Source organism: Podarcis liolepis (assembly GCF_965112155.1).
Source record: "Podarcis liolepis genome assembly, chromosome: 18".
Taxonomy (NCBI): domain Eukaryota; kingdom Metazoa; phylum Chordata; class Lepidosauria; order Squamata; family Lacertidae; genus Podarcis; species Podarcis liolepis.
Window position 1 is genome coordinate 10,833,544 of NC_139572.1, and position 15,380 is coordinate 10,848,923.

At 48.6% G+C, this 15,380-nt stretch overlaps 1 protein-coding gene across 1 annotated transcript in view; it reads right to left on the bottom strand.

Annotated features, from left to right (window-relative positions):
* Window positions 1–1,495: 1,495 nt before the first annotated feature.
* The window catches only part of NCAN (neurocan), a 60,225-nt gene continuing 46,340 nt past the window's right edge, over window positions 1,496–15,380 (bottom strand). The window contains exons 9-15 of the mRNA XM_083483614.1: window positions 13,150–13,266; window positions 10,220–10,333; window positions 8,581–8,739; window positions 7,113–7,195; window positions 6,380–6,524; window positions 4,200–4,382; window positions 1,496–3,597 (exon numbers count right to left, since the gene is read on the bottom strand). Of these exons, the coding sequence (XP_083339740.1) occupies window positions 3,458–3,597; window positions 4,200–4,382; window positions 6,380–6,524; window positions 7,113–7,195; window positions 8,581–8,739; window positions 10,220–10,333; window positions 13,150–13,266 (941 nt within the window). The 3' untranslated portion in view covers window positions 1,496–3,457. The remainder of the gene's footprint in view (window positions 3,598–4,199; window positions 4,383–6,379; window positions 6,525–7,112; window positions 7,196–8,580; window positions 8,740–10,219; window positions 10,334–13,149; window positions 13,267–15,380) is intronic.

Consider the following 15,380-nt stretch of genomic DNA (forward strand, 5'->3'; position numbering starts at 1 on the left):
CTCCTGTCTTCCACTGCCTCCCACAGTTTGGTCAAACTCATGCTGGTAGCTTCGAGAACACTGTCCCACCATCTCGTCCTCTGCCATCCCCTTCTCCTTGTGCCCTCCATCTTTCCCAGCATCAGGGTCTTTTCCAGGGAGTCTTCTCTTCTCATGAGGTGGCCAAAGTATTGGAGCCTCAGCTTCACGATCTGTCCTTCCAGTGAGCACTCAGGGCTGATTTCCTTCAGAATGGATAGGTTGGATCTTCTTGTAGTCATCATCATATATATCACAGGACAGTGGATCTTATAGCATAGTAGTAGCTGCTGTAGCTATAAGATCCACTGTCCTGTGATACCACATATGAGTTTGTACTGCTGATGAAGCCCAAGACAGCGAAACAAGGCTAATATTCTGGAAATCCTTGTCTTAGACTCTGTAAAACGATTCTGTGGAACTGCAACAACCTTTCAAGTGGATTGTTGGACTCTATGAACAGACAGGTGGAAGAGACACTTTCACATATACGGCCCTTATGCATAAACTGATTAGAGAATGAACTGATCCACTGGGTCTTCTACTTTTTCCGTTGAACTTTATGAGCTACTTCTGTTGAAATCTACGATTCAATACAATGAATAGTATATATTATTTTTTCAAACGTACAGCCGGTTACGTCTTGTGTGTTTATTGAATATGTTTCACGTAACCAGAGGTTTGTTGTTGTTTTGAGTAATGGTGGGAGGCAGCAGCTGGGGAGCCACCAAGGGAAGACGGCTCAGAGCTTGGGGACTGATGGTGAGATGACAAGGGAGGAGAGGGAGACCACCAGGAAAAGGAGGTGGCAGAAGCTGAAGGGGTAACAGGGCTTAGTGAGCGGGGAGAGTCTGTGCCAGACTCAGAAACGGAAGCAGAAGAAACTGAAGAAGCCAGGGAGTCGTCCCCCCCTGCTGCAACCAGCTCCCTTCCCTGCTTGTCTCCCAGAACTAGGAGAGGCAGGAAAAGGGTGGAGGAGAGGTTGGCATATATCATGGGGAAGAACTACAGCTCTGCCTGCCAGGCTTTGGGGAAAGGGACAGCAGATCACTGAGCGAGCACCCAGTTTGCACCCAGAGTCCCCTGTGGCGTCTACAGGTAAGCCAGGTAAACTCACACCTGAAACCCCAGTCAGTGTGGAGGACACCCCTAAGCCAAATGCACCATCCGTCTGACTTGAAGCGTTTCCTCTGCATCCTGCTATCTTAAAATTTCAGGATTTCTGTGCACCAGTCAAAGGGGCCACCTGTTGAGGAAGGATGCACCAAGCATACACAAACACCTGCATTGTCAACCCCACTAACTCAGACCTGATTACAACAACTTCATTTAAAGGGGAGCAAGAGACTGGCTTGAATTGCATGCTGCAAATGTGCCATGGTGGCGCATAACCCAGAGTAGTGCACCACCCGTAAGCAAGGTTTCTGCAAGCTTCAACCCCGGAGCGAAAGGAAGAAAGACAGACAGTGGTCTTAGGAACTGTTAAAAAAATTTATTAAAATGTCCAGCAGTACAGAGACCGCCAAAGGATTCCACCCCACACCTCCCCCCCTTTTTTTGCACACAGGGGGCGGGGGAGAGAATGCCACAGGCGGAGGGGGCATAGAAGGGGAAACACACAGAGGAATACCAGACACTGCAGTTAACAAGGAAACAGCAGAGATCAGGGATGCATCCGCCACACGCCCAACACTCTCTTGTGCGTGTGCACACTCACACAAACACATTTCACCACCCACTCCCTTTCTAAATTTTTGCATGGAAGGCTGTTTTCTGTTGCAGACATGGGCACTCACTTCACATGTGGCGGAAGAGAGCTGCTTGGGTCGCCTCCTGCCATCCCTGGGAATCGGTCTCGCTGGTCATTCGCAGACCCTCCAAGTGCTCCTATTTTCCAGGGACATTCCTGGATTTACAGAAGCCGTCCTGGTTTCTGATTTGATCCCAGAATGTCCTGCTTTTCCTTAGGACGTCCCTATTTACACTGGAGAAATGTTGGAGGGTCTGGAGTTATGCGACTCCCAAGCCAATAAAATAAGTAACTATGCAACCTTTAGAAGACATCTGAAGAAAACCCTGGATAGGGAAGTTTGTTCATGTTTCATTTTTATTATGTTTCTATATCTGTTGGAAGTCACCCAGAGTGGCTGGAGCAAGCCAGTCCGATGGGCAGGGTAGAAAAAATAAAATTATTATATAGAATAGGACGTCTCTCGTTACATTGGAGAAATGTTGGAGGGTATGGAGGTGGAGCACAGCAGCACCTTGGAGTGTGTGGGTCAGTTTCAGGCCCCCAAGTGGGTGGGCTGGGTGGCACAGCACAGTTGCATCATGCTCTCACCTGCCCACCCTCCATGCCATCTCTGCAGGCTGCACTGAGCGAGGGCCGCATGGAATGAGACAGAGGGCCGTGAGCTACGATGTCAAAGAGCAGAGAAGCCCCCAGGGTGTTCAGTGCAAATGGAGCCCCGGCAGGGTTAATAGTTGCACAAAGCACTTTCCATGTAGTTACCCGCCTGCCCACCCCCCGGAAACACACCCACACCCACACCTCACAATTGTGACATTTGTGGAAATCATTTTACGATGGGGAAAAGAGGGTCACACCCAAAGGTCAAAACAGGAAAGAGTCTGTAAACAAACAAACAAACAAACAAACAACAAAACCTGGGGGGACTGGGTAAATGTCGGCTCCATCCTGACCAGCCCCTCTTCCTGTGCAGGCTATCAAAATGAACTTTGATAGAGCACTTTGGTAGGCATGTTTGCAGCACCTCCTCTGCAACCCTGACGATGGCCCTGTAAGGCAGGCTGATGGTTCTGACCCCCCTGCTGCTGCGGAGGGGCAAGTAGTGAAGGAGGGAAGGGATAGTTCCCTGCAGGTGATTAGCTGGGGTAATAAAGGGCCTCTCCTCCTCCTCCTCCTCCTCAGTAGCCACCTGGAGAGGGAGGAGAGGCTTTCAGAAAGAGAAAGTGAGCTTGAGAGAAGCAGATGTCAGGAAAAGAGAGAGAAGTGGATGTAAAAAAGACCTGTGGATGAGAGAGGAAGAGGGAGAAAGAGGGAAAGATGCTGACAGACTGCCTTCAACAGAATAAAGGTTTGCACAGCGGAGCTGCCTCAGGTAGCCTGAACTCAAGAAAACCTGTTTTCTGCAACCCCTGCAGATCCTTAGAAAAGGTGCAAATCATCATCTGGCATTGTAAACTTGCACCCGACAGACAGCCAGCCAGCCACCCCTGTGACGAGAAGGCTGACAGAAGAGATTTATCCACAGGGGAAGGAAGACGTGGGGGGCATCAACGATTCCCATCTTTTCCTCGCTCTCACACACACGCAAACCCATTGCATCCGTGGGGGGGGGGGGAGGAAGGTCAAGGTGGGGGGAATGGGGCGGGGAAGCGGAATTGGGAACTTGTGCTTTCTTTCCCAGGCCCGTCATTAAAAGTAGTTCCCGTCTTCCTCCGTCCAGTCCAGCTTTGGGTGCTGCTTGGAGTGTTTCCTGCGGTCCTTGCGGGATTTGTGCTGGTGGTGCTTGTGGTGGCGGCGATGGTGGCGGCGGATTCGGTGGGACCGTCTGGCTGGAAGGCGAAGGGGGTGGGAAAAGAGATTTAGTTGCAAAGCTTTGCTAGGTTGCACTCCTAATGCAAAACCTTCCTTCCTTCCCTCCGCCCCCGGCCGAGCCTGATCCATCTAAGTTTCTCTCCTTCCTGCAAAGTAAAGGAAGATGCCAACATGTTTTCTCTCCTGCTGCTGACTGAAACAGAGGCCAGACAGCTGCCTCTCACCCTTCAGTCTTGCTGGGGCTTTATGGAGGATGAGAAGTAATGAATAGAGTCTCTTCTGAGCAGGTCAAGTCAAGCTTGGGCAAAGCCCAAGAGTTTTATTAACTACAAACCCTGAAATTTGGGATCCCCTCCAAACCGGTGCCAAAGTTTTGAGCTTGTTTTGCACCATTTTGTGCCACAAACCCTGAGGTTCACACCAACCCTGGTTCCTGCCTTGCAGGGGGTTAGACTGGATGACCCTCAGGGTCCCTTCCAACTCTACAATTCTATGAGTCCCAGAAGCCTATGGCGATGGGGACCCTCAAACAAACAAAGGCGGTAGAAAGCCATGCTGAACACACAGCCTGAGGTCGGATGCGCGATGCCCCCCCGGAGCCGCCTCCCTGGGGACTCACGTTTTGTGCAAACGATTCTGGGCCTGTCCCACGTCCCGTTGACGTGGCATTTGATGGTGGGCACATGCCTCTGCAGGAAGCCTTCCTGGCACTGGTAGCGGACCGTGGCGTGGACGATGTACTTTTCTCGCTTCTTGCCGATGGGGAAGGCGTTCTCCACCGTGGGGGGAGGACCACACAGCACTGGAGGGGAGAGTGCAAAAGGGCGGAGGAGGAGGCCGTGAGAAATGCCCAATGTCTGTCCAATCACAGGCCTCCAGGAACCCATAAGCAGGCATAAAAGACACCAGACCTCTTTTGAGAGGAAGTGTGGTGTAGTGGTTAAAGTGTTGAGCCAAGAACAGGGAGGAATGAGGGTTGTAATCCCTGCTCAGTCTTGAGGCTCACACTAGGTGACCCTAGTTGCTGCCTCTCAGCCTAACCTAACTAAATAATAATAAATAAATAAATAAATAAATAAATAAATAAATAATAATAATAATAATAATAATAATAATAATAATAATAATATGCTGCCCATCTAACTGAGCTGCCTCAGCCACTCTGGGCAGTTTCCAGCAAAATATAAAAACAAAGTAAACATTAAAACTTTCATATGTCTTCTAAAAGTCAGGTGTCAAGGAGATATTGTCAAGGAGATGTCAAGATGCCAAGTCAAGTCATATGTCAAGGAGATGGGAGGACATTCCACAGGGAGGGAGCCACCACTGAGAAGGCCAGGATGAATGGTGGGGGTGGAGATGCTCCTTTGGGGACACAGTGTGTTGGGGGGGCAGCCCTCTGGCCTGTGGATTAGACCTTGGCGCTGGATATTTTGCCAGGAACAGATGCACTAATAATGATTTACTGCAACTGTTGAGAGTGAATTTCTGTCCAATTATTATTTGCTGATATTTTGACAGTTAATTTTATTGTGCTACTATATTCTAACAGATTATTGCATACGTATTGCTTTATTGGATATATTACTGATATATATTTATTGTGGGTATATATGACTTATTTTAAAGTCATAGATAAGTAGATAGCAAATTTATCCTACCAATACAACAAACATATCTGTGGAGAGCCTATAGTGACTATTAACGCACTAAGATACATACAAATGAAATGAAATTGCCAGCTCTCAGCCACCAACACCCCACAGAATCGGAAGCCTGTGATTTCTTGGGTGAACAGCTTGTGGTTAATGCAATTTCTCAGATAAGGAATGGGTTGGGCCTGGGCTTCAACCATCCTAACGGCTTCATTTCCGAACACATTAAAAAAGAGGAAATTGAGGTTGTCTGGGGAGAGGGCTTGAGGAGGGAAATGTTTCACCGCTGATGGCTTCCGTGGGTCGGGAAGCAGGCAAATTAAGATCCCAGAGGGCTTGATTATGTGAAACTCGGCTTTAATTCACTCTCTGCATTTCAAAAAAATCAACAGCAGCAAAGATAGAAAAGGTGATGGGTTGTACAGCCGGGATTGCTCAGCTGGTTAGAGCACTGTGCTGATAATGTGAAGGTTGCAGGTTCGATCCCCAGGCAGGACAGCTGCATATTCCTGCATTGCAGGGGGTTGGACTAGATGACCCTCAGGGTCCCTTCCAACTCCACAATTCAATGATTCCATGCTCATTCATGTCCTCATTCCTGACCATTGAGCAGCGCTGCCTGCTGGGGTGGAGGTTGGAGTGGGATGGAGCCAGAGACATGACAGGCAGGACAAAGAGTCAATACAGACAGGGGCCAGGCAGAAGCAATCCTAGAGAGGCAGTGTTGCATAGTGGTTAGAGTGCCGGACTAGGAGTTGGAAGAGACCAGAGTTCGAATCCCGACCCTCTTTCGGCCACGAAGCTCATATGTGCCATTCCCTGCCTCTCAGCCTAACCAGTGTTTCCTAAACTTGGGTCTCAGGCTGTTTTTGGACTACAACACCCATCATCCTAGTGGGTCAGGGATGAAGGGAATTGTAGTCCGAAAACAGCCGGAGACCCAAGTTTGGGAAACACTGGCCTAACCTACCTCGCAGGGTTGCTGTGGGCGTTAAAGGAGTAGGGGGAGAACGTGATGCATTAGACCTGAGCTGCTTGGAGAAAAAACTGGAAACTCTGCCTTCCTCCTCTTGCCTAATAAGAGACTGGGGGCGGGGCCTATCCACACGCCAATGGCCAATCAGGGAAAGGGGAGCGAGTTTACCTGTATCCTTTTTGCAGACGTAGGGCAGGTTGTAATTGCAAGGGACGTCATTCCACTTCCCGGTCTCGTGGGACACCAGCACTACGCAATCCTCACCGCCAGCGAAAAAGTTGTCCGGCTGGTTCTGGCGCCAGTTCTCGTATTGCTAGCCAACAGCAGAGGGCGACAAGGAGTCAGAAGCAGACAGAACAGGGGGCTGGACTAGAGGACCCTTTAGGTCCCTTCCAACTCTGCGATTCTCTAATTATAGAACACAAAGAGGCACTCAGGGTGGGGGTCACCGTCACCACCAGGTAGGAGCAAATCTCTCCATTTCATTTTTGCTCAGCTTCTCTCTCTTTTTGTAAAATCTGAAGTGCCATTTGCAAATTTAACAAGGAAAGGGCGAAAGAGAAAGAGATAAAAACAAAATGAAAGAGAATCTTTTGTTTTGTTTTTAAATAATAATAATAATAATAATAATAATGTAATGTAACTTTGGAACTCCCTGCCAATTGACACCAGGCAGCCGACTTTGCTGTACCCTTTTCAGCAGCTGCTAAAAACATGCTTGCTTAGCAAAACTGAAATGTTGACATGTGTTTTAATCCCTTTTTTAAAAAAAGCTTATGGTTGGTTCTATTTTTTTTCAAAGGTTCTAAATAGTTGTCTTTAACCAGCCCGTCCAGCTCAGCATTGCTCAGGGACAGCCGGTCTGGCTCCCCTGCCCTTTCCACCCACTCGCTGGGCTCACCAGTCCGGTGTTGTCCGTCCACTGGAAATCCTGCTCCACAATGCGGTCGTTCAAGCCAATCCATGTGTTCTCCTGTCCAAAGCCTGCGTGGAAAACAAGGAGTGAGTGGACACGGGGCGCAGAGGAGAAGGAGATCACGGCTGCTACCTGTGATGGCTGCTTTCCACACCTGCTCTTGTAGGGAGTCAGTCTCCAAAGTGCCACTCACTGGGAATTGCAAGAGGGGTGCAATTGCTGCTGTCGTGCTCAGGATCTATTCAAGGGGGGGGGTCCCCATTGGGGTGAATCTGGCTGACGACCAGCGGCAGGCCTACATTCTGGGGGTCCTGGAGCTTGAACTGCCATGGTTCACCTTTGCAACGAGGTCTAGGCAACTGCCAGGGCTGGGTGATATATCAGCCCAAACAGGTTTGAAGTCCATTTCGTGATACCGGTTCCGTAATTTTTGACCTGGCAATATATCACGAATCATGATGTGTGTGCAATGCAAAAAGCTACCTGTTGCTTACTGTTGTAACCATTGTTTTCTCAAACTTATCTTCTGCACCATGAAAATAATAAAAAACAGTACTGAAAATAAAAAATCACGATGCGGGGAAAACCGTGAAGCCAGCCTACGCCGCCTCTCAATAGTTCCATGGCAGAGGCCTTGGGATCCAACTCTACGATTTTGTCATGATGTTTGCTAGAGAGCAACGCAGCAGAGAAGGTCTGTTTCCTCACATGCCCTGCCTGTGAGATTCCCATTGGTACACTGCTTGGAGATTGATTGATTGATTGATTGTTGAGTGATCCATTTTTTTAAAAAAAAGTAAATTGATTAAGCGTCTTTAGAAATTTAGATTCTATGTGCTCTTAGGACATCAATTTAGGAAAGAGACCTAGCTGGGCACCATATAAGAGGGGCTGTAGACTTTGCTTCAAATAATTTCAATGGTAGAACAGTCTCTTTTCAATCTAAAGAATTTTTGTATAGCCAATGAGTTCCTCTGAGCATTGCTAGAAACATGGTCCCCATGCGCTTTTATGCAGTTGATGTCCTTTGCTTTGATACTGGCTATTGAACGTAATAAAATGACTAGTACAGTGGTACCTCTGGTTGCGAATGGGATCCGTTCTGGAGCCCGTTCGCAACATGAGCAGAACGCAACCCGTGTCTGCGCGTGTGTGGGTCACGATTCGCCACTTCTGCACATGTGTGTAATGTCATTTTGAGCATCTGCGCATGCGCGAGCGGCAAAACCCGGAAGTAACCGTTTCTGGTACTTCCGGGTCGCCGCGGGATGCAACCTGAAAAGATTTAACCTGAAGCAAACGTAACAAGAGGTATGACTGTACTTGATTAAGCGATTTATACATTCCTTTGAAAATAATTAAAGCAGGCTCTTACATGGGATTCTTGCCCCTGCCCGCCAGCCGTGGGGCACCTCCTTCTCTCCCACCCCCACCCCCTGGACTGCCAACCTACTATTGATGAAGTTGTGCTCCTCCCATGAATGGATACTGGTCAGGTGACCCGACCGGTGGCGGCAATCCCTCTCTGCGTCCTCCCAGGAGCGTCGGTGGGCAAAGTAGCGGTAGCAGTGGCCCTGGAACTTGTTCCAGTTGTGGTCGCAGCCCTCCGTGTCTGAGCGGGAGAGAAAGGAGAGTGAGAATCGGCAGAGGAGCCCTGAGAGTTGACACTCGTCTAAGGCGAAGCATGGGCACCCTGTGGGAGATCAGCAACTGTATGGCAATTGGCAACGCTACACCCTGTGGAGGAGGGAGCGTGGGAAGGGGGAAAACTTCTTCTTCTTCTTCTTCATTAAAATATGTATTATTATTCATTAAATTTAGCCGCGTTGATAAAAAGACAGTTGGAAAAATATGTATTAACAAAGCTGTATTCGACGGATGAAAGTATAAGATGTTTCACATAATTGAGAATTGTGGACTCAGGGACAAAGAATTATGAAGCATTAAAACTGAGATGTGGAAAATATGGAAACAACGAGGAGAAGCACGACTAAGATGTGGAGATTCGCTTCAGAGATCCAGACTGTGGGGAGCTCCGAAAAATTAATAAATATATTTTGGACTATAATTTGGTCTTCTTTATTTTAGTTTTTTATTTTAATTGGAGTGTTATGATTGGATATATTAACTGGATTTTTTTATTGGAAAATCAATAAAAATGATTTTTTAAAAAAATATTAATTAAATCTGACATTTGCAACAAATGTCAATTTCACCTCTTTATACTGTAGGCTGGCTTCTGATGCTCAAGGAAGGTAAGAAGCAGGGCAGGTGAGGGGCGTGGCTTAGGGAGAAGGGGTGTGGCCGGTGGCCAGGAGTATGGCCTCGAGGGAGGGGCTGGGGGCCATGTGCTTATCCTGAAAACAAAATTTCTGCACCAAATGAAGTGGACAGTGAAGCTGGCATGCGAATCCCTTCCTATACTTTTGAAGGAAAATGTCACCAATCCACTTTAACTGCAATGCTTCCGCAGCCAGCCATTTCTTAGGAAATGCACTGTCTTTATTGCACTGTCTACTCAGAAGTAAGTCCCACTGTATTCAATAGAGCTTGCTCCCAGGTAACTGCGTCAAGATTGGGCAGCCTTACACTGCGACCCTAAGCATTTTTACTCATAACCAAGTACCATTAAGTTCAATAGGATTTACTGTCTGATCATTTTCACAGTTTCCAGTATTATTATTATTATTATTATTATTATTATTATTATTATTATTACTACTACTACTACTACTATTCTGCCTTTTTCCCTGACGGGGCCCCAAGGTGGCTTACTGCCAAAATCTTATTTCATTCCATTTATTTGTGGAAGGTGTTGATCCCTTCCCTCGCACATTTTTCCTGTACAACACAAGGTGACCAATGTCGATGTGCATATGACGTCTATGTGTGCAACAAGATCAGACCATAGCTGTCAACTTTTTCCTTTTTTTAAGGGAAATTCCCTTATTCCGAATAGGATTCCTCTCAAGAAAAGGGAAAATTTGACCGCTATGGATCAAACACGGGAGAAGCTTCCTGTTGTAGAATGGGATGCCCCTATTTTCATGGAAGACGCGCTGGGGCAGAGGAAAGGGGCTCCCCGCTCTCACCTCGGTCGCAGAGGCTGCCTCCGTAGCTGGGCAGGCAAAGGCAGACGAAGGAATTGATCTCATCAATGCAGGTCCCTCCGTTCTGGCAGGGGCTGGACAAGCAGTCGTCAATATCTGTATGGGGAGGAGGAAAGAGGAGACCAATATTGGAGGGGGGCTGGCCTTGAGAGAAGGGGCAGAGCCCCAGTGGCCATGCGTTTGTGGGTCCCCCCTCTGGTCTAACTGCAACTTTAAAAACAAAGCTAAGGTCCTAGTCCTCATTATTGTGATTTTGAACAGCAACGCAGGGAGCTGCCTTCTACTGAGCGAGAGGGAGTGCAGCCTGATGGGAATCCTGTGAGGGCCACTCGGCGAAGCTCTGAGGGCCGCAATTGGGATCCTGGCCCTGAGGCACTCCACCCCTGGTGTAAACCTCTGCCACCCGGAAGCTGCCTTTTGACTCCAGCCAGCCTGCGGCCATACAGATGGCCATCTGTCATGGATGCTTCAGTTTGGATTCCTGCATTGCAGGGGGTGGCCTAGATGACCTTTGGAGTCCCTTCCAACTCTACAATTCTATGATTCTAAGACTCTAACAGATCCCACTGGTCTTGGGGAAAGAGAGGTCACTTCCTATCTTCTTAGCACAGAATCATAGAATTGTAGAGGGACCACGAGGGTCATCGTGTCCAACAGAAATCTTCTGACCAACTGGGGCTCGAACCCACCACCTTGAGATTCAGAGTCTCATGCTCTGCTGACTGCTACCCCAGAGATCCTGTGAGCCACAGCAGCCTGGCAAGAGGGGTGTGTGTGTGGCCCTCCACACCTTTCCATCTGGCCCTTGAGGCCTCTCCCAGGCCACCCCCCTGCGGTTGCCACCTCCATGGACCGGGTTCCCTGTAGCCCTGGAAAGAGTCAGACCTCCTGCCCCTGTCTCGTGCGAAGTGTGCGAGCTTTCGCACGTCCGTCCGGTGTGCGTGGGTGGCCCTGGATGTGCCGGTGCATCCGAAAAGCGGCATTGTGGCAGCCTTAATTCTCCTCTTTGGATGCAGCTGGCTGCCTCCTGTCAAGGCCCAGATGGGCTCTGAGCTCAAAGCTGCCCTTCAGACGCACAGCTGCCTCCTCCTTTCTTGTGTTCACAGCCTCACACAGCATTTGATGAGACCATCAGGAGAGCCTGCAGGATCAGGCCAATGGCCCGTCTGGTCCAGCAGCCTCTTCTTGCAGTGGTCAGCCAAAGGCCTTTTCTTTTATCTGTCCTGAATTTCCCAGCACTCGGCTTCAAAATCATGGAATTATAGAATTGTTGGAAGGGCCCACGAGGGTGACCTGGCCCACCCCCCTGCTATGCAGGAATCTTTCGCCCTGGCGCCTTTTCCCTCTGAAGGGACACCCTTCCTCAGAGTGGACCCACCGAAATTTAGCAGCATCAGCTGGGTGTCGCCTGGAAGATGGTGCTTCTCTCCTGCTCCACAGGGTAGGACTCGAACCCAGGACTTCAAGTTACAAGAAAGGAGATTCTAGCTAAGCATCAGGAAAAACTTTCTGACAGTAAGAGCCATTCGAGGAAGGGTATTCCTCAGGCGTACCTTTAAGCAGAGGTTGGGGGGGGGGCGTCTGTCAGGGATGCTTGAGCTGAGATTCCTGCATTGCAGGGGGCTGGACTGGATGACCCTTGGGGTCCCTTCCAGCCAGTACCAGATTTACATATAAGCTAAACAAGCTATAGCTTAGCTCCCCACTCTCTTTGCCCCCCAAAAAAAACTAAATGGAAAAAAACCTGGATGTGCATTTCCAAAATATAAAATAAAAAACAAATAAAATAAAACCTACATACAGCAAGAGTGTTTTGTGTTGCGTAGGCTCCTATTTGTTATGTGCAAATGGCTTTAGATACCTATTAGGACCATAAATTACCACATAGCATATATTCAACACCAAAAACAGCGACAATTTGTTGTAGACAAAGGACAGCTGGTCATAGAAAGGGCCCCATTACCTTCAGGAGCTGAGGGCCTCATCAAACCTCAATCCGGCCCTGATTCCAACTCTCCAATTCTATGATTTCGCTTGTACCCACTATCCCTACTGAAAAGCCCTCTTTTATCCATCTTTTGAGAGAGATGGGTCTTTCCTCCAGTGGTTAGAAGAAAGCTGTCAGCCTGCAGCACCCGAGTTTGCTATTAGAGGAAGGTGACAATCACACACACACAAACACACACGGTGGCTAAATGTGAGCAGATTTTGGGTTTGAGTCTCACATTGGGCAAAAGATTTCTGGGATGTGAAACACAAGAGCAGTCAAGTACAACCTTCCTAGAGTGAACATGTTTACACCTGGGGAGGAATGTTTCTCCAGCCAGCAGGTAAACCTCCTGTTTCCTTCTGGGCTGGGACAGACTTCCTCTGCATGTGACTAGAGGTGGGCGTGGCCTCACCTGTGCAGGCCTCACCTGTGCACAAAAGCACAGGGCAGGGCAGCCATCTCTCTCTCTCTGTGACTACATGCATTGAAGAAGCAACATCTGCTTAGCCAAAGATGCTCTCTTGGCCTCCAGTCAAGAGAGGACAAAGGGATAGTTTCCAGGTGTATGTTACTTTTCTAAGCTAAGTCTGCCTTCTGGGATCTGATTCTGAACAGAATGTGAGTAAACTCTTTTTATACTTTTAAAGAAGACTGTGTTGTGTCTTATCTTTTATGGGGGAATAAGGGGAAAATACCAGAACAGCATCCGCTGTGAGCTTAAAAGGGGGAATGTTACTCTGCTAAAATTGTGAACTTGTTAACACAAGTTGGAAAGGCTATAATCAAACAATATATCCTCTCCGGCATCCCTGAATATTCCCACAAGATTCCTGCATTTCAGGGGGCTGGACCAGATGACCCTCCTGCTCCCCTTCCAACTCTTCTACGATTCTCGATCCTCCCTCCCCCAGCGCCCCTTCACCTATTTCGCAGTTCTCTCCCGTGAACCCCCGGGGGCAGCTGCAGGTGGAGAGGTTTCCGCTGGACTGGCAGGTGCCCCCATGCAAACAGGGGTCGTTGTCGCAGGGGTCAGTTTCCGCTGCAAGGAGAGTGGGGGGGGGGCGGGGAGAGGAAGAGGAGACAGGGAGGAAAGCAGTAAGATCAGACAATCCCAAATTCTGCGCCTCTGTAAAATCAGGATGCAAAAGGAGAAACATCTCTGCATAATCTCGCTTTGCATAATCCACTCTGCTTCTGCTAATCGCCAAATAGGGGGGAAAGCTGCATATTATTACTCTGAACACTGAGTTTCCGCATACAGAGCCCAGTATTCACCAGGCATTGTCTTTTCAAGCAAAGTTTAAGGAGACTGGAATTTCCCAGTAGGATCATACCAGAGGCAGACCCTCCCAGTGCCCCTATTTTCCAGGGACGTCCCTATTTCCATCTGAGAAGGGTTGGAAGCTATGGAGATATGTGACCTCCGAACAAAGGAGATGAGTTAACTAAGCAACCTTTTGAAGACACCTGAAAGCAGCCCTGGATAGGGAAGTTTTAATTTTTGCTTTTTAATGTTTTTATATATACTGGAAGCTCCACAGAGGCAGGGTTTTATTATTATTATTATTATTATTATTATTATTATTATTATTATTATTAACATCCTTTTTTTTCATTGGAGGCATGATGGAGGGTATGCCATTGGCCTGATCTAGCAGACTCTTCTTAGGTCTGTAAATCAGCCGGTCATAATGACCCGTTCTAACGAGGCAGCTTGCACCATTTAATCCCCATTTAACGATTTCCACACTCCTCGCTTGGCTCGGAAATCGTGGGTCTCAGCCAATAAATCAGGGGTCCTGGAAGCCGACTGATAGTCCCCCTGCATCTCCCCTTGTGCTGGAAACATGTTCGGGGGGCCAAAGAGGGGTATCCCCTCCCTCCTACAATTGGCGAAGCCCATCTTTCAAACGGTCTCCGGGGAAACAGGTCAGCAATCCTCTTTTTCAACAAAGCAAGAGAGAAGGCCCCGTGTGGGTGTTTGTGCGGTTGGCAGGAATCGCAGGCGTCGTGATCACCTCTCTGAAGCGAAGGCTGCGTGTTGAAAGCACCTTTCATCTTCCGAGTGGCACTTAAACAGCTGGAGAGGACCAGGCTGCCTCTCTGCACATTCCACCACAAGAAATAACCATTAAAAAGCCATTGGCGCAGGAGCCGCTCTCTTATCTGAAGAAGATGCCTTCAGTGGAGTCAGCCTATCGATTCTCAGGCAGCCCACAGTGGGGGCGAGGGGGGACCTTTTCATGCCTGAGCAGAACATTCTCTCCAGGCTCCCAGGATGTTTCCCAGCACAATCCAAAGTGTTGGTGCTGACATTTAAAGCCTTCAACAGCCTCGGCCCTGTAGGCCTGAAGGAACGTCTCCACCCCCATCGTTCAGCCCGGACATCTCCGAGGGCCTTCTGGCCGTTCCCTCATTGCAAGAAGTGAAGCTACCGGGAACCAGGCAGAGGGCCTTCTTGGTGGTGGCGCCCTCCCTATGGAATGCCCTCCCATCAGATGTCAAGGAAATAAGCAACTTTCTGACTTTTAGAAGACATCAGAAGGCAGCCCTGTATTGGGAAGGGTTTGAGGTTTTATTATGCTTTTGCATATGCTGGAAGCCAACCAGTCAGCAATGCTTCTTTACCCCTGTTTCTGGAAACTGTAGGAGGAGAGAGGACTCCTGTGCTCAGATCCTGAATGCGAGTTTCCCTCGGCCAGTAAAGCGAGATGAGCGCCACAACCCCAGAGTCGGTCACGACTGGACCTAATGGTCTGGGGTCTCTGTACCTTTAAGGAAAAAGAGGCCACTCCAGAATCAGAAAGCAGGACACCTTCTGTAAATCTGGGACTGTCCCTGGGAGAGAGGGGCACTTGGAGGGTATTAATGTTCTCACATTAATAATTCTCCTTTGCTGTTACTGAACTTTGTCTGTGTGTCTGGGTGCGCCAGTGTGCTGAGGATATTATTTTCGCTGGAGATATTATTTTTCCACGTCCATTTGTAGCCCCGGGAGCACTGTTTAATATTAACTCGGTTGGTTTTTAAATTCCTGCCTCTGTGTTCTTCCCCCACCCCTCCAAAAGTCTATTTGCTTTCCCCATTCCTTCGCGAAAGACTTCAAAGGCTGTGCAGCAAAGCCTTTGCCGCCAGGACTCTTCCACGCCGACT